This window comes from Varanus komodoensis, unplaced genomic scaffold, assembly GCF_004798865.1.
Source record: "Varanus komodoensis strain SLA01 unplaced genomic scaffold, ASM479886v1 scaffold91, whole genome shotgun sequence".
NCBI lineage: Eukaryota > Metazoa > Chordata > Lepidosauria > Squamata > Varanidae > Varanus > Varanus komodoensis.
Genome location: NW_025336610.1, coordinates 165951 through 190112, shown reverse-complemented (window position 1 = coordinate 190112; position 24162 = coordinate 165951). Strand labels below are relative to the sequence as shown.

Sequence of the window (24162 nt, the reverse complement as noted above, 5' to 3'; positions counted from 1 at the left end):
CCGGGGCTCTGTGACGTCCCCGGCGAGGCCCCCGGCTGGGGCAGGCGCCGCGCTCTCCCCCGCCCGGCGGTCCCGAAGGCGCCCGGCGCGGGCCGGATCCGGGACGCCGAGGGGCGCCTGGCAAACCCGCGCAACGGCCGGGCGGGGCGGAAGCGCCGGCGCGGCGGGGAGCCTCGCGGCAGCGCCGCCCTGCCCGGGGCAAGCTGAAGTCTAGCCCGCTGGGCCCCGCGTCCCAATCCGGATGCCCGGGCGTGGGGGACTGGAGCGCGGAGGAGGCGCGGAGACTGCCCCGTCCCTGCCTCCTCCGCCGCAGCGGGGGCAGCCGCCGCTTCGCGATCAGGGAAGCCCCCCGCCCCCGCCCCCCGCGTGGGAAGCCGCCACCTCGCTCGCGGGGCGCGCCGCGGAACCGGAACCGGGCCAGCCAGCTCTGCTCCCGCGCCTGGCCGAGCGCCATCCGGCGCCTCCTCCACGGGGTGCCGCCGCCGCCCGGCCACGCGGGCAGCGGTGGGGGGCCGACGGAGACGGGCCTCTCCGCGGGGGCTGTGCGTGAGGGGGCAGTGGCGCGCCCGTCCTGCGAGCAGGCGCTCCTTCTGCGCACGGGGGTCGCGCTTGGCGCCGTTTCTTGCGCGTCCATTCACCTGCCGCGGCGGAAGGGACGCCGCTGCAGCGCTGCCTCCGGGCTCCGGGGGCCCTCGCCGGTTGCGCGGCGCGGCTTCGGCCTTGCAGGCCCGCCCTTCCCTTGCTCTGACTCCCGCCTGGCTTCCCGCTCCCCCGTTTTTCCCGTGCAAACCACATGCTGCCCACCGTATTGGCCGCCTGGAAGAATGGCCCCCTTTCCTTCTGGGCTGCGCACCAGAAAAGCCCCTGCCTCTGCCAGTCCTTCCGTGGGCTGGGCCAGTCCAGCCTCGCCTGCCTGCTCCTGGGCTGCTCTGCATGATCCGCAGTGGCAAACCTCAGAGTCAGAAACGGTCCCCTGGAGAAGCAGGCAGCAGCCCCAGCCAGCGGGGCACATCGGGATGGGCTTGTGGGGGAAGGAGGCCACCACTCTGCAGAACAAACACACACACACACACAAATCTTTCTGCGTGTGAGAAACCTCGGCCCTCCGGCTCTGCCTGGCTGCTCGGCAGCACCTGCCCAGCCCTTGACACTCACCTGCGCCCAAGGCCTCCCCTATTTTAATAGATAATTGAGCCTTATGGTGAAGGAGGCCTGATAGAAACCCAGGGAATTAATAAATAAAGGCTACTTTTAATCCTGTTTTTATCATCATTGCTGCTGTGCCGCATCTCGACTTGGCTATCGTGGCTGTGGGTCGTCGTCGTCTTGGCTGAATTGTTTCACTGAAACACGGGCATTTTGTTGCTCGCGTATCTGCTGCTTCACGTCCAAGTGCTGCGGGAGCCCTTTCCGGGGACCCTGCTTCCCGTGCGGGCCTCCTACCCCGGGCGGCTTTGGCCTCCGCCAGGGAGCACTGCGCTGGGAGGCCGCTGCTCTCGGTGGGGAAGCAGGGGGCCACGGAGGTGCGCAGCCCCTCCCCACGCAAGGCTCTCCCTGCTTCTGGGGCCAGAGAGAGGCACGTCCAGGGCCCTAAGGGGGAAGCAGCCCGGAAAGTGGACGCGAGGGGGGAGGGAAAGGGGCAGGGCCGCCCCCTTCCCGCAGGGCCCACCACGTGGGGCAGGAGAGCAGCACGAAGTCGATGCCTGGGCCGAGTTGAGTCAGGCGTGCAGGGATGCGCTCGGGGAAGCGCAGAATGAGGCTCCCCGACAGCCTCACATGGCAGAAACAGCCCTGCTGCCAACTGAATTTGGCAACCCAAAGAAAGACGGCGGGAGGAAGAGGCAGGCGGGGAGGACGCAGGGAGCCTGAGCATCGGGCATGAGTGACCAAGCCAGCCGCAGCAGGGAGCCCATCCCACAGAGGCACGTCGGGCAGTCCCAGGCCCCCTTGGGCCCCGGAGTGGAGGCCCAGGCCCCCACGCATGGGGGCTGCAGGTGCACTGCCCCCAAAGAGGCCCCCAGAAAGCGAACTGGGTGCAGACTTGCACGGCCGTGGGAGCAGATCTGACGACGACCGCTGGCGTTTCAATGGGCGTGCAAGATCTCAGCATGGTGGTGGGCACGAAGCAAAGCCCTCAGGCTGGAAGCGCCCCCACCCAGAGAGCTTCAGCCACGGGCAGAATGGTGATGCAGCAAAGAATAAAAAACATTTTGCGTTCCAGTCCCCAAAGGCAAAGCAAGAGCCCGCAGCCCTCGGACTGACTCCCCAGGCAGGCAAAGTGATGCTCAAGGAGTCGCAGCAAGAATTCGACCGGACACTGAGAGGCATGCAAGTTGGATGCCGAGAAGGAAGAAGCACTCGCGCTCCTATTGCAGCATATGTTCTATTAATTAATTTATTGTATTTATATCCCACTATTTGGCTTCCAAGGAATGCAGGGCAGCTTTCATCATTCTCCCCCTTTCGATTGTATCCCCACAACTCAGGGAGGTGGGTAGGGCTGAGAGCCTGTGACCGGCCCAGAGCCATCCAGTTGGCTCCATGGTAGAGTGGGGACTTGAACCCGGATCGCCCGAGTCCCAGTCCCATGCTCTCAACCTCTGCACCATGTTGGCTCCTGTAGCATTTGAAAGAATTTCAAAAGATCAGTCTGTGCTTTATATACTACAACAATGCCGTTTATTGTGTGGATCAGTGCAAAAGCAGGACCACAACTGAATCTCAGGAAAACAAAGATGGTTTCCACAGAAGAATTACAGAATCATCTCCTGTGTGGGGAAATCAAAACTGTGAAAGACTTTGTATACCTCAGCTCAGCCATCAGTCCAAAGTGGGAGGCCGCCGAGAAATTCCAAGAAGGCTGAAATTGGGAAGGGCGGCAATGATGGAACTAGAAAAGACCATCAGGTCGAAGGATGTCTCACAGGAGACCGAGGCCAATAGCGCTCCAGGCATCGTTTTCCCCACCGCTGCGCTTGAATGCGGAAGCTGGCAAGAAGAAAATCCATGCCTTCGAAACGCAGTGCTGGAGGGCGCCAGACAGACAGACAGACAGGTGGATCTGCTGGATCAAAGCAAGATCTTCTGTGGAAGCAAACTGATGGGCCGGGGGCTCTGTATCTGGGCTCAGCAGCAAAACCCGACTCCCTGGAGAAGAGGATCCGGCGAGCCAGCGGAAGGCAGAAGAGGAAGACGAGCCAGCGAGGAGGCGAGGGGCCTCCCCCAGGGCTCGAGAGCCGAGGGCTGAGCGGCGTTGTGGAGGGCGGGGCAGTGGGGGGCTTTCCTTCACGGGCTGCTGAACACGGGGGAAGGCCTGGCAGCAAATCACGCAACGCGCCCCCACGGTGGCCAAGAAAGGAGCGTGAGGCTGGCGCGTAAACAGAGGTGATGGCGCAGGGGCGGGACCTGCAGCTGTCCGGAGCCAGAAGAGGGTCTGAAGGACGGGGGCCGAAGAGGCCTGCGCCATCTCGCCATGCTGAGAAGAGGCCGGCAGCCCCCCTCTGTCTCCCCGCCACGTCTGCGCAGGCCAGGTGGGCCACAGCCGTGGGTGAGCGCGGGATGCCGTGCCAGTGCAGGAGCCTCGGAGCAGCAGGAGCTTGGCGCTGTCCCGATCCTGGCAGCGGCTGGGCAGATCAGGATGCCCGTGGGAGGGGTGTGGAGGAGCCGCCAGTGGAATGGGGGCATTTCCCAGCAGGCCTTAGTTTGAGCCCCAGCACCTCGCCTTTAGAAATGAACCCCCTTGCCCACGCTGCCCTCTTTATATCAAGGAGGCCAAGAAAGCCTCTGCCCTCTGCAGGGACCTGCAGGGTCCAAGCTGCAGACTCGCCCGCACACCGTCCTGGACACAAGGGATTTCCCAGCCACAGCTCACTCCATGTAAACCCTCACACAGTGGATTTCCTGGGAAAAGCAGCACTGTCAAGATATGCCTCTACACCCCTATGCGCGCGCACATGCGCAAGAGTGCGTGAGGAAGGCAGAAGTGCCTGGGTGACACATCAAGAGCATGCGCCCAAGTGAGGGCCTTTCCCCCTTGAGAGAAGAAAGTGAAGTGCTCGTCTTGCAGAGAGGGAGCGAGGGGAAGGGGGCTGCCGGGTGGGCAGTGGGGAGCCCCCGGCTCTGTACTGGTTTGGCGGGGAGCCCACCTTTGCCAGAAACGCAGCCCAGCGGCAAGAGCTCCCTCGGCTCCGGGAAGAACCCAGGCTGAAGGCAACAAGGAGACCTTTTGACAGATTTACATCCTTTAATCAGAAACCAAGAATTCTCCCCTTGCAGGCGGAGCCGGGCCAGCCCCGTGCCCGTCCCCCACCCACCGCCTGGCTCGGCCTCCTGGGCTCAGAGCTCGCGTGTCCGCTTCTGCTTGGAAGATGGCTGTGCGGAGGAGCCTCGGGGACGACCGGTGCCTTTCTCACTGGCTAGGAAATCGGGGCCCATCAGAGTCTGCAAGATCTGCTGGGCAGAGAGGTCCTGGCACCCCAGGCCTGAGGCCGCCAGGCTGAGGTTGCAGAGGGAGGTGATGGAGCGTGCTCTCCGCGCAGGCCGCTCGGACCTGCCTCGCCGCTCCCCGGCCGGCTCCTCGGTGGCCAGGGCCTGCAGCCGCCGCTGAATGTCCAGGAGCGCCTGCCTCTCTCGGGGACTCCAGCTGGCCGGGAGCACGTCGGGGCCCGGGACCGGTGTGCCTGCCTGCTCGCGGGCGTCCCGGCCTCTCCCCGTGTCCCGCCGAGCCCCCCGGGCCACCTGCTCCGGCACGGGGCTTGGCCCCTGTGCGGCTGCATTCCGGGAGGGGCTGCCCATGGTGCTCTGCACGAGGTGCCTGATGATCTGGCGGAGCAGGTTCCTGACCGCTGCCGAGGCAAGCTGGCCGGCTTCTGCCCCCTTCCAGGGGCCGCTTTCCCCACTGCTGTGCTCGCCAAGGGCCCCGGGCCTCGTGGGCCACGTCCGGAGAGAAGGCAGGGGCTCTCGGGCCCACCCAGGCCTTTCCTCTGGCTCCACGGGTGGCTGGTGGCCCCCCAGGGAGACGGGCCACGGGGCCGCTCCACGCCACTTGGGGACGGCATTCTGCCCCGGGGCCCGGGCCTCGGCCAGCGTGTCCTGCAGGACGCTGTTGCCGTCCCCACTGGGGCAGCCGAGGGCCTGCGGGGGCGACTTCAGGATCTCCCGCACGGCCGCCGGGTTCCTGGCCAGCTCCATCACCAGCCGCACGCCCTCGGGGGAGCTGAAGACGTGGCTGATCTCCGGGGCACTCTTGATCACCTGCTGCACCGGCCGGCTGTTGGTGAGCAGCTCCTTCACCAGGCTGGGGCTCGAGAGCTTGCTCTGGATGGAGGGGTCCTCCAGCAGCCGCAGCATGATGTCAGGGTGGGACATGAGCCGGCTCTGGAACTCGGCGAAGGTGGCGGTGTTCAGGCCCAGGCTGGCCGTGAGCGCTCGGAGGCCGTCGCCGGCGGAGGTGCTGCTCTGGCTGGGCTTCTGGCCAGGGGCGCCGCCGGGAGGGCCCGCAGAGGCCTGCCGGGAGGGGCGCGCCCACGGAGAGCGGACGACCACATAGACGGTGGCGTCGGCCTCCAGGAGGGCCCCGTGGTGCCCCAGGGCCTTGTGGTCTTTCAAAATCCGCCCGGCCTGGACCAGCACGACGTGCTTGGGGGCCGCGGAGAAGTGCCGGGCGACGAGCTCCTTGAACTCCCGGACCAGCATGTCCCTGTGGACCAGGAACTCCTCCTGCTGCCAAGGGGTCTTCACGAGGATCCGCACAACCTGAGGCTCGGGGGCGGCTGCCAGCTTGGCCCCCGGGATCTTCTGGCTTTCAACCATGACGGTGCCGAGCGCTCATCCCGCCTTCTGGAAGAGGAGAGGCTGCTGTGGGTGGGGCGTGAAGCAGGGTGCTCCTTGCAGCTCCGCACGCCGGTCCCTCGCCTCCTCGCCCCATCACCATGCCGGCTCCACGTTCCCTCTCCCCGCTGCCCCCCGCGCTGCTCAGGCGCTTCTGAGGTGGAACCCCGCTCTGTGATGTCACTGCTGAGCTGGCGGCAGCAACCGCCCGGGACTCCCTCCGTCGGGGGGGGCGAGCCAGGAGCTGGACTCCGGCCGGGCTCTGCTCACCCACCCGCCACTCCCCAAAGGGCCGGCTTTGTCTCCGAAACCTTCCGAGGAGAGGGATGCCTGAATCCGTTTTCCTTTGCCCACGCTCAAAGTGTCAGCATCTTGAGCTCTTTCTTTACTAACGTTTAAAAAACAGCCCCATGCGTGTGGCGATGCATTCTTGCCAAAACAGCCTGGACAGACCTTCCCCCCCCCCCCCCCCCCCGCCAGCCAGGCCAGGCCAGGCCAGCCCGGTGTCGTCCGGTGCCACGGAGCCACCTCCGATGGGTGAGGCCCGGGGTGGCCGCCCTCCCAGGCGCCCGTCCTGTCCTGCCCGGCCCGGCCCAGCTCTCGTCAGCTCCAGCCATGGCTGCCGGTATGGAGTCGGGTGGCCTCCTGCTGGCCATCCTCGCCTGCTTTCAAGGATCCCTCGCGGTCTCATCAAGCATTGCCCTCCCGCACCTCCATTTTGCCACGACTGCTTCAGGGCAAGCGCTGGTCTGGCCTGGCCCGGGGCCCCCCCGTCCACCTTCCCCTTGGCCACAGGACCCACGAAGCAGCGCTCCAGCACCACGCCTCAAATGCCTCCGTTGCCCTCCCGACAGCTTTCTTCACTCTCCAGCCCCCGGATCCGTCCGGAGATCGTGACTGGAAACAGTGGTGTGGGCGGTCTCGGCCTTGGCAGGAGGCAAGCAGGGGGCCTCTGCACTCGGCCGACCTCTTCCAACCTATCCTTAAATGATCTGGAACTAGGAGGTGTGGAAGCCGGCTGAGCCAGTGAGCCCGGTCACGTCTCCCCTGTGCGCCGCCAATGCAGGCAGAGGTGCCGGAGGAGCACGCTCGGCCTCGGGCAGGACAGGCGTCGGCTGGTAGAGCACGGCAGAGGCCGCGGCGGCCGTCCCCGCTCGCCCTGACCCGGCCCGCGGTTGCGTGGGAGCCGCTGCCGTCCCGGGCGAGGGGCCTCCATCCTGGGCGCAGCGTTTCGCCAAGGAACCTGGCCGGGGTTGGCCACGCCGGGCCCTCAGCAGCATGTTCGCCTCGACGGCGAGAAGACGTGCAGGATGCGCTGCCGGATCTGCTTGGTCCTCACCCCGTAGACAATGGGGTTCAGCATGGGCGGGACGACGACGTACAGGTTGGCCAGCAAGATGTGGATGCAGCTGGGGATGCTGTGGCCGAAGCGGTGGGTGAGGAAGGAGAAGAAGGCCGGCAGGTAGAACATCAAGATGACGCAGACGTGGGAGCCACAGGTGCGCAGAGCCTTCAGCCGCGCTTCCCGGGCAGGCAGCTGGAAGACGGCCCGCAGGATCAGGACGTACGACGCGGCGATCAGCACCACGTCCACCCCCGAGGACAGGAGCGTGGTCGTGAACCCGTACCAGACGTTCACGGAGATGTCCGCACAGGCCAGCCGGGCGATGCCCATGTGCTCGCAGTAGGTGTGGCGCATAGTGCTGCGGCCACAGAAGGGCAGCCTCTTGAGCAGGAAGACGGGGGGGAGCATGATGCACAGCCCCCGCGTGACAGCGGCTGCGGCGACCTTCCCGATGGCCGACGGCGTGAGGGTGGCCAGGTAGCGCAGGGGGTCGCAGATGGCCATGTAGCGGTCAAACGCCATGGCCAGCAGGATCGATGACTCCGCAATGAAGCTGCAGTGGGTGAAGAACATCTGGGCCACGCAGGCATCGAAGGAGACCTTCCGGGAGCCGAACCAGAAGATGGCCAGCATCTCGGGCACTGTGGCCGTGGACAGCAGGAGGTCCGCCACGGCCAGCATAGCCAGCAGGAGGCACATGGGCTGGCGGAGGCTGCGGTCGGTGGCGATGAGCAGCAGCAGGAGGGAGTTCCCAAGGAGCGCAACCACGTACATCAGGCAGAAGGGAACGGAGATCCAGACGTGGGACTCCTCCATGCCCGGGATGCCCGTCAGGACAAACGTGACGGGGTCAAAGCCGCTGTGATTCCCGGCTGGCATGTTGGGGGCGTGGCTTTCTCCGTCGGAGCGCCTGTGGCCTCCTGAAAGGGGAGACGGACGACGGCGTCAGAGCCTGCAGCTCCCTCTCGGGGAACCCGGGCCCCGGGCCCTGGGGTGTTGGCCTGAGCGCTGAGGACGGGCGCGGACAGAGGTGTGTGCCTGTCTCCCGGCAGGAGGAAGTGGCGCACTCTCCAAAGGCCAGTCCGCTCAGGCCGAGGGACAGGGACTCCCAAGTGGTTCCCCCTCCCTGCAGGTTCTCCTCTCAGCTCCCGTCTCCTGCACGCCTTCCCGCTTGGTGCTGAGACCATGTGAGTCCCCTCTTCACATCCCTCCTCCAGCTTCCCACCCACTCCTGGACTCAGCACCATCCTCTCGGATGCCCCCTCCCACCTCCCTCTCGGGCCCTCCACAAAGTGCGCCTTTCCCACAAAGCTGCCGATCTTCTCCCCAGTCCCAGAACGCGCCGCCACGAAGCCAAGCGCTCATGGCTGGGCCTGCCCACGGCTCCCCTTGCTCGCCCACATGGGGAAAGGCCGCGGCAGAGCCCTGCCGGAGCGCGAGCCGAGGAGGGCGGCAAGCAGGGCCCAGGGACTGGGGGAAAGAGCTGGCGGGGGACAGGATGAAAGCCCTCCCTGGAGAGCAGGGCTGCCGGCCTGTGTTAAAGACCCCGGGCCAGACGGCCTGGGGCCTGGGGAGCAGGTGGGCCAGGGTCCAGTTAAGGCCGCTCGCGTGTTCCTGGGCCTCCATTCCTGCCTTCCTCAGTCATCCCCCGTGCCTGCTTCAGACTGTAAGCCGCATGGGGCAGGGACCTCTCATGAGGTTCTTTGCCAAGTCTATAGATGACTCGGAGCAGGACCAGAGGAGGACTGGCCAGGTCCACAGATTCCTTCCGCCGTACGAGCACAAAACTAACCGAGAGGGAAGCAGAGCAGCACAGCAGTCCCTCCCACGGGCAGCCCGGAGAGGTGCAGTTGCGAGAACCATTACAAAGGAGCCGAAATTACAGAGGTGCAATTTCCTCCCCCTCCCCCTCCCTCCCTTTTTTGGGGGGTCAATTTTGCCCCAGGTCTAGACGAACTCAGTATTATTCTGGACTCAAGGGCTGGCCAGGGAGCAGCCTAGCTTTGGCCTTGTCGTGCAGGACAAACAGCTCCTACCTGCAGTCTCGCAGGGGTTGAAATGAAAGAGGGTGCAGGGACCGGTTTCGACTTCCTTCGGCCCCTGACCCCAAGGGGCGGCCCCGAGCTCGTGACCCCAGTGCCCAGCACCCCAAGCAGGGCCGTTGCAGCTGTGCTGTTGGCTGGAAGGAGGTCCAGCGATGGGTAGGACCACCAAAGCCGGCAGGTATCTAACTCTCTGTATGGCTTTAAAAATGATTAACCAGTTAATGGTTTGGGTGCCTGAGGCTGTTCTTGGCACATCCTGGAAACATTCCCAAGGTGCAGCCTGGCCTCTGCCTTCCCCCCTTTGGAGCCAGCCGCTGGGAGACAGAGAATAAAAGGAACGGCCAGTCCCCCGTCCCCCCCCAGCCGGGAGAAAGCGCTGTGCGCAAAGGCCAGTCGCCTTTCCGAGGGAATAAGAGACTGCCGGAAGGAGGAATTCCGGGCTGTGCCTGCATGGCTGCTCCCGCACTGAGGAGGGGGGTCGCACTGGACCAGGCGACCCCGATCGCCCCTTCCGGGCTCGGCCATTCGAGGCCCAAACGCAGCCCTCACCGGCAGGGCTGTAACAGGCTTGGTGCTTCAGGGACGTGGGACTGACCGGGTCTCCTGCAGCTCAGAAGACAATCCTGGCCCAACTTTTGGTGCCCAAAATATTCTGTTTGTGAATTCTGCCACAGAACACGGGACTGTCTCTCTGCCAGGGCCCAGAGAGTGGACGGGGCCCCTCAGAACCAGTCTGCAAGGAATGGACTGCAGCACGCAAACTCAAAGCTGCTGCTCTCCAAACCGGAACATGTGCCCACTCGCCAAGCTGGCCTCTTCCCCAGAGACCGGCCAATGCAAGCCATTTGCTCAGAGGGGATCCAGGGGCGTTGCAGGCTGGCTGGGATAATACCTATTCCAGGTAAATGGCCCGAAAGCATGACTGAAGAAAAAAGCAGCAAGCAGCAGGACAAGTCACGCCACAGAGGGATCAGCAAGGCTCCTGGAAGCAAGTCCCGTCTCGCAACCTCCTGCGGCGCTTCCAGAGTGTCAGCAAACATGAGGAGCAGGCGGTTGTCCGGGCTTTGCTTACTTGGACTTCCAAAAGGCTTCTGAGTCCCTCACCAGAGTCCTGAGCAAGCCCAATTAGTCCTGGAACGAGGGGGAGGCCCCCTTATGGATCAGTAGCTGGTGAAGGAGCAGGCAGCCGAGGGTGGGACGAAAAGGCACTCTCTCCCGGGGAGGGGCGCCAACAGCGGGGGACCCCAGGGCCCCCCTTCAGGACCTGTGTACCTACTCACAAGGGATCTGGAACTGGAGTCAACGGAGAAGTGGCCAAGTTTGCTGATGAGACCAAACTATTTGGGGAGGTCGAAGCAACAGGAGCTTGGGAGGCACTTCTGCGACGTATTTGGACGGCTTGAAAGCAGGGGAGGTTGCCAGGGGCTACGAGCTGCTCTGCTCGTCTGCCAGCCAGCGGGGGACGTGGGCTGGAGGGGCTGCTGCACACCTGCCGACTGCTTACATGTGTCTGCTCGGGGTCAGACAAGGCGCCTCCTTGCCCATGGTCCCCGGCATCTGGCGACACAGCCATGCGGGCTCGGAGAGGATGGAGGTGCGGGACGTGCGGATGGGCAGGGGCTGCAGGTAACATTCGGAGAGAAACTAGAGGGCCACCTGAGCGGGAGTGCAAAGTGGTGTCCTGCCCTGAGCAGGGGGGTGGCCCGAGGGCCTTCTGGCCCCTTCCAACCCTGTTGTTCTGCGATTCTGTAACGCTGCATCACCTCCACCTTCTGGTGCATCTCTTTGCATGCCAAGCAGCGCAGGGTGGGAGGTGGGGGGGGGTGCAAAGGGCTTCCCCGCTTTCCTGAGTGCAGCTCAGCTGGGGGGGGGCAGCCGAGCATCTGGAAAGCTTTTCTTCCCAATATTAAACACTTGGGGCTGCACGGGGGCAAATTTCTTTGATGCAGAAGCGAGGAGATGGGCTGAGGGGGAGGAAGCAGCGTGGTGGGAGTGGGGGGCTAAAGCGGCCCCCACCAGCCCCCTCCGATTGTGCAGGCAGCGCAGGAGGGCGAGGGAGGCCTGACATAGCCCGCATTCGCATACTGAAAGAAAGAAAGGTCGGGGTGCTGAAGGATCACCGCAGGGCGCCCATGCCTCACGCGGCCAAACCGTCCCGGCAGGGAGGGGCACCCCGACCCCCAAATCTGCCCCCTGTGAGGCCTTCACGTGCACCAACAGCTAACACGGCACTTGGCAGCTGGTGGAGGGGCTCGAGGCGGGTGGGGCAGCGGGGGGGAGCCGTGGCGGCGAAGCCCCTCTTCCCCCGCCGCGCGCTCTGCTGGCCGATGGGCCCTGCGAGCTCAAGGGCGGGCGCCGAGAGGCCCCCGGCCCCGCGCTGCGGAGCTGACCTCCCTGCGGGCGTGCCCGGAGCGTGTCCCCCGGCCGCCCTTCGCAAGCAGGCAGGCAGGCAGGCAGGCAGCCCAGCACCCGCGCCCCGCTCCAGGTCCGGCTGCCGAGCGAGCGCCCTCGGTGGCGGGGGAAGCCCGGGCCAGCGCCCGGCGGGTTCCTAGGAGGGCACAGCCCCGCGCGCGGGCGACTTACGCTCCGGCGGCTCCGCTGGCCCGGGCCCTCCTGGCGGGATCGCGGGACGACTGCGATGGGCCGGGAAAGCGCCTTCCCCGGGCGGGCGGGGGCGCCCCTCCTCACGCCTCCCGAGCGGGACTCCGGCGCTGCGGCTCCGCTGCCCCGGACGGTCCGGCCCGTGCAAGCTGAACCAGAGCTGGCCGGCTGGGCCGAGCCGCTTTCCCCTGCGCGGGCTTGCGCGGCAGGGGCTCCCGGCGCCTGGGCACCCTCGCCCCGGCTGCCCTGAGCCCGCCCGCCCCCCGGCGGCTGCTCCACCCGTGGGCCCGGCAGGGAAGGGTGCTGCTGCCACGCCCGAGCGCTCCCGTGATGCCGATGGGGGCCATTTCGGGAAGGCTTCTTGCCCGCAGCTGCCGGGGTGGGCCACCCCCTCCCCGGGGCCAGGTGCGGCAGACTCAAGCCGGCATCAGCAGCTCCCGGGGCGCCGGGCAGGCGTTTTCCCAGCTGCGGCAGGAGCCCAGCCGGGCTGGCGCTCCGACCGCGTTCCGTGGCCTCCCACAGGCCCACCGCCGCAGCTTCCCGGGGCGCTCAGGCCAAGACCAGGTCGCACACACCGGCACCCGAGTGTCGCGTCCCCGCAGGCTCGCACGAAGTCGCCCGTCAGAGCGAAAACCAAAGCTGCGGCCACGTGCTTTGAAGTCGCGCTGAAAACCGGTCGGACAGCTGCCTGCATGTGCCGCGGCCCGCACCAGATGCGCTGCCGCCTCCGGCCCACGCGAGGGCCCTGCCGGGGCTGGCCGTGGACGCCTCCCCACCGTGGGCAGCCGGGCAGCTTTCTCTGCGGCCGAGGAGGGGGCACCTGGCCAGCGGCGGTCCGCCCCGCACCTGCTGCCCCGTGGCAAGTGTGGCCAGGAGCGAGGGGCGAGTGCCCCGAGCCCGCAAGGATTTCCACACACACCACCTCTTTCGCCTTTACTTTTCCAAAGTTTGGAGTGGGCTGAATCCAGGATGGGAACTCCGGGAAGCTGAGTGACCAAGGCATCCCCTCCGGACGGCATTCGGGTGAGCAGCGCCGGACGGACATTTTCTTGCCCGAAGCAGAGCCCGGATGGGGCCCTGCCCACTGCACGAATGTCCCACACGCTGCACCCCCAAAAGCCCACTCCCCTCTGGGTCTGCCCGTACCACACGCTCCCCCGGCACTGCCACAAGCCCCGTGTGGCCCCCGCCTGACCCTGCCTGGGAAGCAGCCGCTGCCGCCCACAGCTCTCCGCTCACCCTGCGCAGCACTGCCAGGACAAGGCTTAAAGCTGAAACGGGAATCTATCATGGACAACTGCCATGTTCTGCACTGAGGAAGAAGAAAACAAATGCAAAGGCACACGTTGGGAGATACTTGGTTAAGCAATTCTACAAAGAGTGCCCATCAATGGCACCTTCCCAGGCTGGGAAGAGGCGGCCGGGGACGCTGCAGGCTTCTGTCCCGGGCCCAGTGCTCTTCGACCTCATTCACGACTTGGATGAGGAAGTGCAGGGAAAGATGATTACATTGGCAGAAGGCACAACGCTGGGTGGAACTGCAAATACCCCGAAGACAGAGATAGGAAGCAGGGTGATCTTCATCGGGTTAGAATGCGGGGCAGAGAGCAACAGGAGGTTCAGTCGGGACAAATGCCAGGTCCTCTCCTCAGGAACAAGAACCCGAAGGCATCAACACAAGACGGGGAATACGTGGCTCAACAGAGCTGAAAAGACAAAGACCTTGGAGGGACTGGGGACCAGCTAAACATGAGCCAACAATGCGATGCAGCGGCCAAAAGGGCAAATGCTATTTTGGGATGCATTAACAGAAGTATTACTTCCAAATCACGAGAAGCAGTAGTTCCTCTGTGCTCATCACTAGTCAGGCCTCATCTGGAACACTCTGTCCAGTTCTGGGCATCAAGATTTAAGATGCTGGAAAATTAGAAAGGGTCCAGAGGAGGGCAACAAAAATGAGCCAATGTTTGCCCTGTGAGGAGACTGGGAGAATTGGGCATGTTCAGCCTTGAGAAGGCTGATGGGGGACATGATCTCCCTCCGTAAGTACCTCAAAGGCTGCCACAAAGAGGAAGGTCAAGATGCCTTCTCACTGATCCCAGAGTGCAGGACCCAAAATAATCAAGTGGAGACAACCTAGATTCAGGTTGGGCATCAGGAAAAGCTTCCTCACGGTCAGCGCTGTACCAGCTGCCTAGAGGTGGTGGGCTCTCCAACACTAGATGTTCAAGGCAAAACTGGACAGCCATCTGAGAGGGTATAAATTGCTGTCCTGCAACAGTGTGGGGGGGGGGGAGACGAGACATGGACGACACCCGATGGCCTTCACGGCCCCTTCCATGCCGCTGGGTACTTGCAGAGTGCTACCCGATCTCCCCCAGCCTTCTCCAGGCTAAACAGGCCCAGTTCCTTCCCTCGCCCCTCACAGGGCAGGGTTTCCATGCCTTTTCCAGCCTGTCTGCATCTTTCTTAAATGGCGGCGCCCACAACTGGACACAGGATTCCAGGTGAGGCCTCAGCCGTGCTGAGCAAAGGGGAACTGGCACATCACAGAATTCGAAGCGATGCATCTCTTGATGCTTAAAAGGGCGTTGGCTCATGTTCCGCTTGTGCTCTACCACAATTCCAAAATCCTCCCCACCTGCAGTCTGCGTTCATCCCAGCACACCAGCCTTTCAAGATCACCTCCCATCATCTTCCCGCCTTCCAGGGTATAAGCTATGCCACCCAGTTTTGTGTGAGCCGCCTACCTGGTAAGTGCTCCCTGAAGTCCCCCATCCAAATTATTAAAGAAAACGCTGAAGAGCACGAGGCCCAGGACGGCACCGTGCGCCCCCCGCCTGCTGCTGTAACAACAATGAACATTCCGCCAACAGGCTAAGCGATCAGGAGCAATGTGCGAGAGGCTGCCCTGTGCTGCAGGCATCAACACCAGCAAGGTGGGCCTTCTAGCTGAGGGAGCAACTTTATCTTTATTTCAAGAACACGTGCATCAGGTCTACCCAATTTTACAAAAAAAAAACCCCAACCCTTCCCGCCTCCCTTCCCCCGAGCATTCAGACCACATGCCACGGGGTCTTTACAAAAGGTTTATTTGCACATCCCAAGGAAAGCCAGTGCGGCCGCTAGAATTTCTGGAACTGCTTCTTGGTGCCAGCGGCCTTGGTCACCTTGAGGACGTTGAATCTGACTGTCTTGCTGAGTGGGCGGCACTCGCCCACTGTCACAATGTCCCCAATCTGCACGTCCCTGTGGAGAGAGAAGAGCGCAGGGTGAGGCTGGCAGAGCAAACCAGTGCCGAGCGCTGCCCACGCAGCCTGGGGCAGCCCAACCCTCAGCCTGCAGCTCCCATCAGCCACATGCTCACCCGGGCCAGCCACACCAGGGCTTAGAGAAGGACCAAGGCAGCTTTCACAGCCCAGCAATGAAAGAGGCAACCCCCCAAGACTGGCCCGAGGAGGACTGGCCATGCTCAGCAGCTAGGAAATGGTCCAAGGTGTAAAACAAAACCGGGAACTGGATGCCCGACATGTGCTCAGAATGCAGAGGCCTCTCCCCGCTCCGGAGTGGCACAGCTTGTCTCGATGTACCGTATTTTTTGCTCTATAAGACGCACTTTCCCCCACCTCAAAAGTAAGGGGAAATGTCTGTGCGTCTTATAGAGCGAGTGTGTGTGTGCAGTAAGTCTGTCAGATGTGCAGCCGATGGGGAAGTGATGGGGAATGTGCCTGTGATTATGTGCCCATCTGATTCAGAATATTTTTTTTCTTGTTTTCCTCCTCTAAAAACTAGGTGCATCTTACAGAGCGAAAAATACGGTACTTTCCCCATCGCCTGCGCTGTTCACAGCAGCATAACATCGTAGAATAGGCAACTCGGAAGGGGCCAGGAAGCCAGAGTCCAGCCCCCTGTCACTGCAGGAGGGCACCAAGTAACTCCACCCCTTAGCTCTTTTGAGGGGATGCAGGGGAACGGATCCTGACCTGCTTTGCAGGATGCCTGCCAGTTCCCGTGAGCAAGCTCCATGGTTCAGCAACAGCCGGGCTGGCACTTTCAGCAGCCCCCGTTCACCGGGGGGCTCTGCAGACCATCGTGAGTTCACACATCATCACCGATGCGCTTGCTCTAGGGCAGCCCCCGCCCCGTTTCCCCAGACCTCGCAGTGAGCCCGGCAGGCTCGTTTCTGCAGGACCTCGCACAAACGCGCTCCCTCCGAAGGAAGGACCAGATCTGCAGACACAGAATTCGAAGGGTGCGCCATGGGAGGCCCGCGCCAGGTCAGGTACGTGCAGCACCCTGGCAGTTACTGGCCCGCGGTTTAAAATACGAAACCTTCAGGGGGGTCTGGGGGGCAGCGCCACGACCGGCCTGCAATGCCAAGAACGTCAAGATCCCACTGCCTGCCCAGGACGGGCCACGCCTGCCCCTCACCTGAAGCAGGGAGACAGGTGCACCGACATGTTTTTGTGGCGCTTCTCAAAGCGGTTGTACTTGCGGATGTAGTGCAGGTAGTCCCTGCGGATGACGATGGTGCGCTGCATCTTCATCTTTGTGACCACACCTAGGGACGGAGAGAAACAGCGGCTGCCACACGGCCTCCCTGTCCGAGGCAGCGCTTGGTTCCCAGCCCACATCTTGGGTTTTTGCACGGGAATGAAATGCCAGTGGGTGGGCAGGCGAGCCAACAAGGGCACACGCCCAGAATGCCCTTCACCACTGTGCGGAAAGGACCCCACGCGGCTCGAGGGCAAGGCAGCAGTGGGGCGGACGTGCGGCGCTGCGAAGGATGCGACCCAACCACCCCATGTGAAACTGGGCTCGGTGTGGCTCACATGTCGCAATGTGCCACTTAGTGGAGAACGGGGCCAGCAGGCGCCTGGGCAGCCCCGCTTCATCTCAGCACATCTGAGGACACACCGCTGACCCTGGCATGGGGTGCGGACTGGACGGCAAGACCGTGGTCACGGCGGCAAGGGCAGAACTGCCAACCACCCGGCTGCGCGGTTCCCTAGCAGCGGTGCTGAGACGGCTGCCAGGGCCTGCCAGCACCGGGGCTTCTGCCTCCTGCAGGGTCAGCTTCTGAACAGAGGCTGGCCTGGTACAAGCCGCGCCAGCACTCTCTCCCAGCAGAGGGACTGCCAGGCCTATGGGCTGCATCGGGACCTCGGGGCTCTCCAGAGGGCCCCATCCCCCCCCTTCAGGCTGACCGGCCTCTCCTGGGGCTCAGCTGCCGGCTTCCAACTGCAAGATGCCAGCACTGCTAACCCCACCCAGCATGGGAACTCGACCTCCCCACCCCCACACTCTCCAATCCTGCTCTGAACATCTGTGTTACATCAGTGGCCTTGGAGGACTGGAGAAGAGTCACATCCCACACAAGACAGGAGAGCAGAGCACCTAAGTGCTTGAGCCCTCGGGAGCCCTGCCCGTGTCGCTCTGCACTACCTGGGAGTCCCTTCCTTCAGAAAACCAGCTTATGACCACAGGGAGTGCAGAGAAAAGGGGAGGCACGGCTGAGCCACGGGATGAGGCCTCTTCATTGGCCCCGAGGATGCAAAGAGGTTGTGGCCACTGGAAGGAACTGTGTGGCACAGGTTCTTCAGAACAACTGACAAAACCCTGTCTCGCCCTGAAGTGGGTGGCTGGGGAGGCAAAATCGAGCTCCATCATGCGGCTCGGTTCATTCCCTGCTCATGACAACCCCTCTGGGCTTCTCTGTCTCCACAGTGCCTCTTTCGAGGGATCGAACGAGGATCCGGCCTTTTGTCCAGGCCAGGCAAACACCATGCAGCACACAACCCCGCAGAAAACGCTTCTTCACGAGGCAGCTTCTGCCACCAACCTCACGAACGCCAAAGTGTGTACAAGAAAGGGGAGCTTCCTTTTACCTGACAGGATCCGGCCCCGAATCGAAACATTGCCGGTGAAAGGGCATTTCTTGTCAATGTAAGTTCCCTCAATGGCCTGCAAGGAGCAAACAGTCAACATGTATCGTCAGCTGAGGCAGCAGCATAAGATGGAGGTTCCACTTGGATGCCAGGGAGCACTTCCTGACAGTCGGGACCCCGAGGGCGTGGAATGGGCTTCCATGGGGGGGGGGGAGTTGAGGCCCCATCGGTGTGGGTGTTCAAGGATAGGCTGGACATGCACATGGTGGGCAAGTTGTGAGCAGACCTGGCTGGAGCCGGGGTCAGACTAGGTGGCCCGGAAAACCCCTTCTGACTCTCTCTGTTTCTATGTTCAGTGGAGAGGGCTGCTACCACCCTCCTGAATTATAGCATTAAAGCCAGAAGCAGCTGGGGGACTACCTTCAGGCCCCAGTTCAGGGCTGACCCACATCCAGCTCATCAAGGCAGAAAAATACAGCAGGTCCTCGTTTTCACGGAAGAACCAGATGTGCCACTTTAGGCTGCAGAAGTGTGTTTGAGCACATGTGCCACTCAAATGACCGAATGCAAGCAAAACCCTGGTGCATGGGCAGGACCTCTCAGGAACAGCTACACTGGATCAGACCGCAGTCGGCCACGTCCAGGGTTCAACTCAGAGACAGGCAAGAGCAACAGCGCCTTCCCACCCATGTTCCACAGCAACTGGCATGTACAAGCACACCACCTCTGATCCTGGAGATCACATACACTGCGCAGGTGCGGTTGCCATAAGTCTTTGCGAACATGTACGACCAATTGTAGAGTGACGCTTACTTACCACCACTGTATCTTATTGAAGCAAACTTCCTCATTTGAATATGCATTATGTAAAGAAATACTTCCCTCTGCCCGTCCTGGATTGCCCACCAATCAATTTTGTGGGATGACCTTGGTTCCAAATATTATAAAACAGAAAAACATGCCAAGCTTTTCTAACCCCAGAAACCTTAGATGTTGCCCTCTTTCCTCATAGAGGAATAGCTGCAGTGCCTTCACGATTTTAGCTACCCTTTTCCTGGCTCTGCAATGTCCTATAAACATGGCTCTTGAGCTGCAGTTTTCTACATACGGTCACACCACGGATGTGTTGAAAGTGAGCACGATACTGGAATCTTTCGATTCCTGTACAAACTATATAAAATATAGAATTTGCCTGTTCTACATCCCCATGCAACAGGTGGCTATATTAATCAAATTCTTCAGAATATGGTTGTTTGAGACAATCAAAATGCATATTCTGTATATGGGTTACTTTGCATCCTAGACACATATAGGGAATGAAAGCCTAGGCAAAGATGTTGTGACAGAAAATACCAGCTGACTTCAGTAAAGCCTCTTGGCTGCTTTCGTCAAAGCCCCTTCACCAGTGGGGCTTGGAAGACCATCGTGAGAATGTACATCATGTGTCAGCAAAGGGGGGAAATTATCCTGCACTCTTAATTGACAGCCAATTTCCCTAATACATAAACCATTTATTCAAGATGACTGTTCCTGACATTTTCACAGGGATGCTCTCGCAGCCCAGTAACTAAATAAGTGCAAAAGGCGCAGCACAAAACAGAGTCCCATGGAACAACCGTGGCAAGAAATATTGTTATCACCACTTGATTCCAAATACAAACATGTGCACTCAACTTCCTGGCCTCCTGCAACCCTGTGAAGCTGTAAAGGTGCCTCCCCGCAGGTTTGGCCCCGAACCTTGCCCCCCACCCGAAGAGGCCTCCGAAGCGCCGATTACCTCTTTGGGGGTCTTGAACCCCAGCCCGATGTTCTTATAATAGCGGGGGAGCTTTTCTTTGCCAGTGTCTCCCAGAAGCACCCGCTTTTTGTTCTGGAAGATGGTCGGCTGCTTCTGATAAGCCCTCTCGGTCTGCAAGTGAAGCGAGAGAACGTGAAGTCAGCGGGGCGGGCTGCCCGGCCGGCCGAGGCCTCTGTGGCGAGGCCGCTGCAGGAGGCCGCGCGAGGGGCGGCCCGCTCCGCCGCCCGCCTCCTCTAGGCCGCCCGCGGCGGGAGGGAAGGAGGCCGGACGCGCCGCTCGGAAGGCAAGCGGCGCCCGCGAGAGCCCCGGCGGAGGCCTCCGCCGCCGCCCCGGCCCAGCAAGAGCTCCCACCTGCGTGTCCGCCATCTTGGCCGCGCGGCGAAAAGAGGCCGCGCGCGGGCTGCCGGGAGACTTATCCGCGGGAGGGCAGGCGGAAGTGACGCGCCGAGCGCCCGCCCCTTCCGGGCCGCGCGGGCGGGGCGCGCGTGCCTGCGCCTCTTCGCTTCCCTTCCCTCCTCCGCTTCCCGCGATGTCTCGCCGGCTGCGCCCTCGCGGGCACGGGCTCCTGGGGGGCCTCGGCCGCGCGGCGGCGCGCAAATGGGAGCTGCGGGCGGCGGCGGCCCGGAGGGGGCTCGCCGCGCCCGCCCGCCCGCCGGGACGCGCTTCCGCAGAACGCAGAGCCCCTTGGCCTGTGCAGCTCGGTGAAGGTTGGACGGCGCCCGCCTGCTCCTGTTTGCGACTCGCCTGACTCGACGGGGGCGCCTGTTCTCCGATTGCTCCTGCGGGAGCCCTTGCGGCCGCCTCTGCTCTGTCCAGCCAAGGGGGGCCCCCGCCGTGGGCCCACGTGGCCGAGAGCGCGTTGGTGCAGTGGCGAGCGCGCGGGACTGAGAAGGGGCCCGGGCCCGCCTGGGCGCTCAGCTGCTCGGCCTTGCCTACCTCACAGGGTTGTTGTGAGGACCAAGTAGAGAGGGTGCGAGGAAAGGCTCGATGTAAGTGCACTGCATCGATCCATACGCACGAATAAAATCATAAATCGGGGTTGAAGCGCAGCCTCCCCGTCGCCGCAGTTGGCCCGCCAAGTTCGGGAGTCAAGCGGTCGTTCAACGAGGACGGGGTTGGGCAAGCCTCGCAAGACGTGGCCACGTCTCCTGGCAGCGCCGGCTGCACGGAGGGGGCTCGGCTTGCTCGGAGGCGCCGTGCAGCCCTCCGGCCTCGGCAGCTTGCTCCTCAGGCCACCGTGGCGGGAAAGCAGGCGCGGCCGCAAGAGGAGCCCGACCACGCTCGGCCCTCCTCCCGGTGGCCGCCCCGAGTCGCGCAGCGCGTCAGGAGCCGCGCCGCAAGCTTGTCGGACGGGCGGACGCCGATTCCGGCTCCGCAAGGTGCAGCGATGCGGCCGGAGCACGCCCCCCGCCCCGGGAAGCGGGGCTCGTCTCCGGCGCAAAGCCTTTGTGGACGCCCGCGGGGCAGCGCTCGTGCGGCGGGCGCAGCTCCCGCATCCTCCGCAGGCGCGGCGCCGCGAAGCGACCGCCCTCCCCAGCTCGAAGGAGGCGCACGGCCGCGCCCCGCCCCGCCGGCATCCTCGGCCGGGCGCGGGCGAAGGGCAAGGCACCGGGCGCGAGCCGAGGCTTGCAGGCCCCTGAAGCGCCCGTTGGGCGGGGGCGCGGCGAGCCGTCGGAAATCCGAGCCGCTGCCCCCCCCCGCCTCTCGCGGATGATGGGTTTGCTCGCCATCCCATCCGCCCCCCTTTCCAGGCGCCTCCGCGACCCCCACGGGCGCTCCTTCGCCGCTTGCGCGCGGAGAACCACGGGTAGGCTTCTCCCGGGCGGGCCGGGCTTTCGCACAGCCGCCCTGAGGCTCCCGGCGCCGGCCGGATGCGCGCCGCGCCGGCCGCAGCCTGGCCAGGTCCTCCCAGGGGCCGCCCCCTGGCCGTTGCTGCCAGGAGAGCGGCGGCGGGGCGGCTCCCCCCCCCCCCCGAGACGGGCGAACGCGGCGCCTCAGTCGGTGCGGCGCGCTCCGGGGCAGAGGCGCCCGGCTGCCTTGCGGCTGCTCAGCTCCCATGGGATCACCGCGGGCTGGGGAGGCGCCCTGAGCCCATCCGCCCAGCTCCTGCTCAGGCAGCCTCCGCGTCGGAGGTCCCTGACCCGGGCCGCCCGACTGCTTCGCGGTGCTCCAGCGTGGCCCCCGGAGGGCGGGGTCCATTGCCGCCACCCGGCCATGGGTCGGCGTGGGCTCCAGGCTTCCCCAGGAGATCCTCCCGATGCCCGGGCAAGGCTCCCACTGAGAGGCGGGGAAGCCCAGGGAGGCCAGGCCGCCTGGAGCCCTGCTTCCCCTGGTGGCGAGGGAGGACGCTCCCGGACAGGCCAACGCCCCCTGCCCTTGCTGGGCACCCACCGGTCCAGGTCCTCCAGGGCACGGGGCTGTTTGGCCGCCCCTGCGTGCCACTGATGCTTCAACCGCCGAGGGGCTGCTTCTGGATCTCCGAGCGTGGGCTGCCCCCCCCCTCGATTACTGGGCCAGGTGAGGAGAGGTCCTGAGCGCCCCTCACACTGGCCCTGCCTGATCTCTGAGATCACCTGGGATCATCCCAAGTGGGCTCCAGCAACCCCTGAGCAGGCGCAAGATGCGCTTCCTTCAGCTGCAGCTCACAGACCAGCTGTCTGGTAGGTGAGCCCTCCTCCCCTGCTTAGAGGGGGCCTCTGCTGGGGGGGCCTCTGCTGGCCAGCCTCTGCTTCTCCTTTGCGGCTGCCTCCTCACGTGCCCAGGCTGACGACGACTGGGGCAAGGCCCACCCATGGGTGCCCTGCCCTGCCCTGCCCTGGAACGGGGACCGAGCCGAGCGCTCTGAAGTCCGACTGCCCGCAACCAAGGATGACCCCTTGTGGCCCTTTCCCAGCCCCAGAGGCAAGGGGGTCGCTGGGCAGAGCACGCCAGACGCTCCCGGGGAAGTGGCCCGTAGTCCGCTACAGCTCGCGCCATAGTAAGTATGGCCACCATGTGGTCTGAAGGCTCCCCCGGCACCCACCCTGCGGAAGCTGAGCAGGTCCGGGGCTGGCCTGGGCTGGAAGGGGAGACCTCTGGGCACGGCAAGCAGGGGAGAAAGCAGGAATAAATAGAACAGAGCATAAAATGAGATGCAACCGTTTGCTGCAGTTTGTTTGACTCACCGTGGATTGCTGCGCCCTGCAGACCTGGACCGAAGGGCCCCTCGCGTGTCGAGGTCCGCAGCAAGCGGCCAGTGAGGGACTGTGGCTAGCAGCCCCCCCAGAGATGCAGGCATCCTGCAGGGATGGCTGCCGGGAGCATCTGCTCCTGCACCACCCCGCTCCCCTGCCCTCAAGGCGGCAGCACGGAGCAGAGCGGGCTCCTCTCTCGCAGGCGCTGCTTCCCTGCCTGGGGCAGCAGCTCCAGGAGGACCGGGCACCCGGGCCCTGGAGAGCAGGCCTTGGGCAGAAGGGCCCCCTCTGCGCCAGTCACAGGTGAAAGACTGCAGCCAGCAAGCCACACTCCTGGAGGACACGCAGCCCGGCTTCACCCCCCCCCCCCCCCACCACGGCCGTCCTCCTGGAGACCCTTTCCCTGTGATCCCTTGCAAGCAAGCAGGTGCTCCGCTTCCCTCAGTCCTTCGGGCACGTGGGGCCAGTCACTTTCCCCGGGTGAGGCCACCTGGGAGGGCTGGCGGGATGCCCGGCGGGGCAGCATGGGGAGCAGGCAGGCAAGGGGCACGGCCAGACCATCTGAGCTGGATGAGGCTGTGGGGGAAGATGCCTGCACTGCAGCCGGGGCTTGGCCAGCCCAGCATGGGGCGCAGGGTACCCCGCAAGGCGCTCCTGCAGCGATGCGGCGCTCCTGCTTTGTGCCAGCCCCTCAGTACCGGGAAGGGAAGGGAAGGGAAGGGAAGGGAAGGGAAGGGAAGGGAAGGGAAGGGAGACATGTCTGGACACAGGCCGGATGCGGATGCAGGGCGGGGGGAGGAGAAGCGGCCTCCTGGTCCCACCTCTTGAAATCCTCTCAGCAGAGAAAAGGGAGGGTGCCTGCGGGGGAGGCGAGCTGTGTGACTTGCAGAAGCACAGCAGTGCCACAGCCTGAAGGAGTGCCCGACTTTGCACATCTGTATGTGGAGAGGCTGTGCGCACCTGTGGCTCCCCATAGACCCCCTTTATTCTACTCCCACCCCCCACTTCCTGAAAGGAAGAGCAGAGCAGTCCCATCACAGGTCCAGATTCTGGCCCCTCTCTTTGCCGCTTCTGCCATTTTTCAGACCCACAAGCAGCTCCCCACGCCGCCCCTCCGCCTGGTCTTTGGCAGACGGATCGGGCCCCTTCCTGAGGTCGCCTTCCCCCAGCGTCTGAGCCTGCGGGCCACCCAGCGGGGGCCTGGCCAAGGCCGGGAACCTGGGTCACCCGCTGGGGAGGGGCAGCGGTGCAGGGCAGGGGGAGCCGAGGGGCCCCTGCTCTCCCCCCAGGGCCACCCGCGGCAGAGGGGCACCTTCAGGCCAAGCGAAGGGAGCAGGCAGGCCGCTCACCTGCGCGACGCGGGGCCCGCGGGGGCGCGCCCAAGGAGAACTCCCGCGAGCGCCGCAGCCGCCTCTCCCCGACAGCGCGAGCACGCCGGGCCCGGGGCTGGGGGCGCGCGGCCGGACGCTGGCGCAGGACGGGG

The 24162-nt window shown here is 63.9% G+C and overlaps 4 protein-coding genes and 2 non-coding genes across 6 annotated transcripts in view; 1 reads left to right on the top strand and 5 right to left on the bottom strand.

Moving 5' to 3' along the window:
• Positions 1–4335: 4335 nt before the first annotated feature.
• LOC123017285 (ubiquilin-1-like) lies at positions 4336–5811 on the bottom strand. Its single transcript, XM_044418541.1, has one exon. The coding sequence runs from the start codon at positions 5809–5811 to the stop codon at positions 4336–4338; it is 1476 nt and encodes a 491-aa protein (XP_044274476.1).
• Positions 5812–7099: 1288 nt separating this feature from the next.
• LOC123017336 (olfactory receptor 52B2-like) lies at positions 7100–8053 on the bottom strand. Its single transcript, XM_044418617.1, has one exon. The coding sequence runs from the start codon at positions 8051–8053 to the stop codon at positions 7100–7102; it is 954 nt and encodes a 317-aa protein (XP_044274552.1).
• Positions 8054–14895: 6842 nt separating this feature from the next.
• Positions 14896–19938, bottom strand: RPS11 (ribosomal protein S11). The gene is made up of 5 exons (XM_044418626.1): positions 19858–19938; positions 19486–19617; positions 17709–17784; positions 16252–16381; positions 14896–15069 (listed from the first exon to the last, which is right to left on the bottom strand). The coding sequence occupies exons 1-5, from the start codon at positions 19870–19872 to the stop codon at positions 14946–14948; spliced, it is 477 nt and encodes a 158-aa protein (XP_044274561.1). The 5' UTR covers positions 19873–19938; the 3' UTR covers positions 14896–14945.
• On the bottom strand, positions 15841–15934 carry LOC123017348. The gene has a single exon (XR_006413584.1). It is a non-coding gene; the product is annotated as a small nucleolar RNA SNORD35 (small nucleolar RNA).
• On the bottom strand, positions 19062–19155 carry LOC123017349. Its single transcript, XR_006413585.1, has one exon. It is a non-coding gene; the product is annotated as a small nucleolar RNA SNORD35 (small nucleolar RNA).
• A 2551-nt stretch (positions 19939–22489) lies between the features above and the next one.
• The window catches only part of LOC123017319 (ankyrin repeat domain-containing protein 50-like), a 7629-nt gene continuing 5956 nt past the window's right edge, over positions 22490–24162 (top strand). The window contains 2 exon segments of the mRNA XM_044418596.1: positions 22490–22546; positions 23765–23901. Of these exon segments, the coding sequence (XP_044274531.1) occupies positions 22490–22546; positions 23765–23901 (194 nt within the window).

What these genes read in the sequence shown, in the direction of transcription:
- LOC123017285 (XM_044418541.1), bottom strand. Translation starts at nt 5,811, where the DNA reads ATGGTTGAAAGCCAGAAGATCCCGGGGGCCAAGCTGGCAGCCGCCCCC.
- LOC123017336 (XM_044418617.1), bottom strand. Translation starts at nt 8,053, where the DNA reads ATGCCAGCCGGGAATCACAGCGGCTTTGACCCCGTCACGTTTGTCCTG.
- RPS11 (XM_044418626.1), bottom strand. An exon ending in TCGGGGCCGGATCCTGTCAG is followed by an intron (nt 16,382 to 17,708) that starts GTAAAAGGAAGC and finishes CTCCGTCCCTAG; the next exon opens with GTGTGGTCACAAAGATGAAG. An exon ending in CACCTGTCTCCCTGCTTCAG is followed by an intron (nt 15,070 to 16,251) that starts GTGAGGGGCAGG and finishes CTCTCTCCACAG; the next exon opens with GGACGTGCAGATTGGGGACA.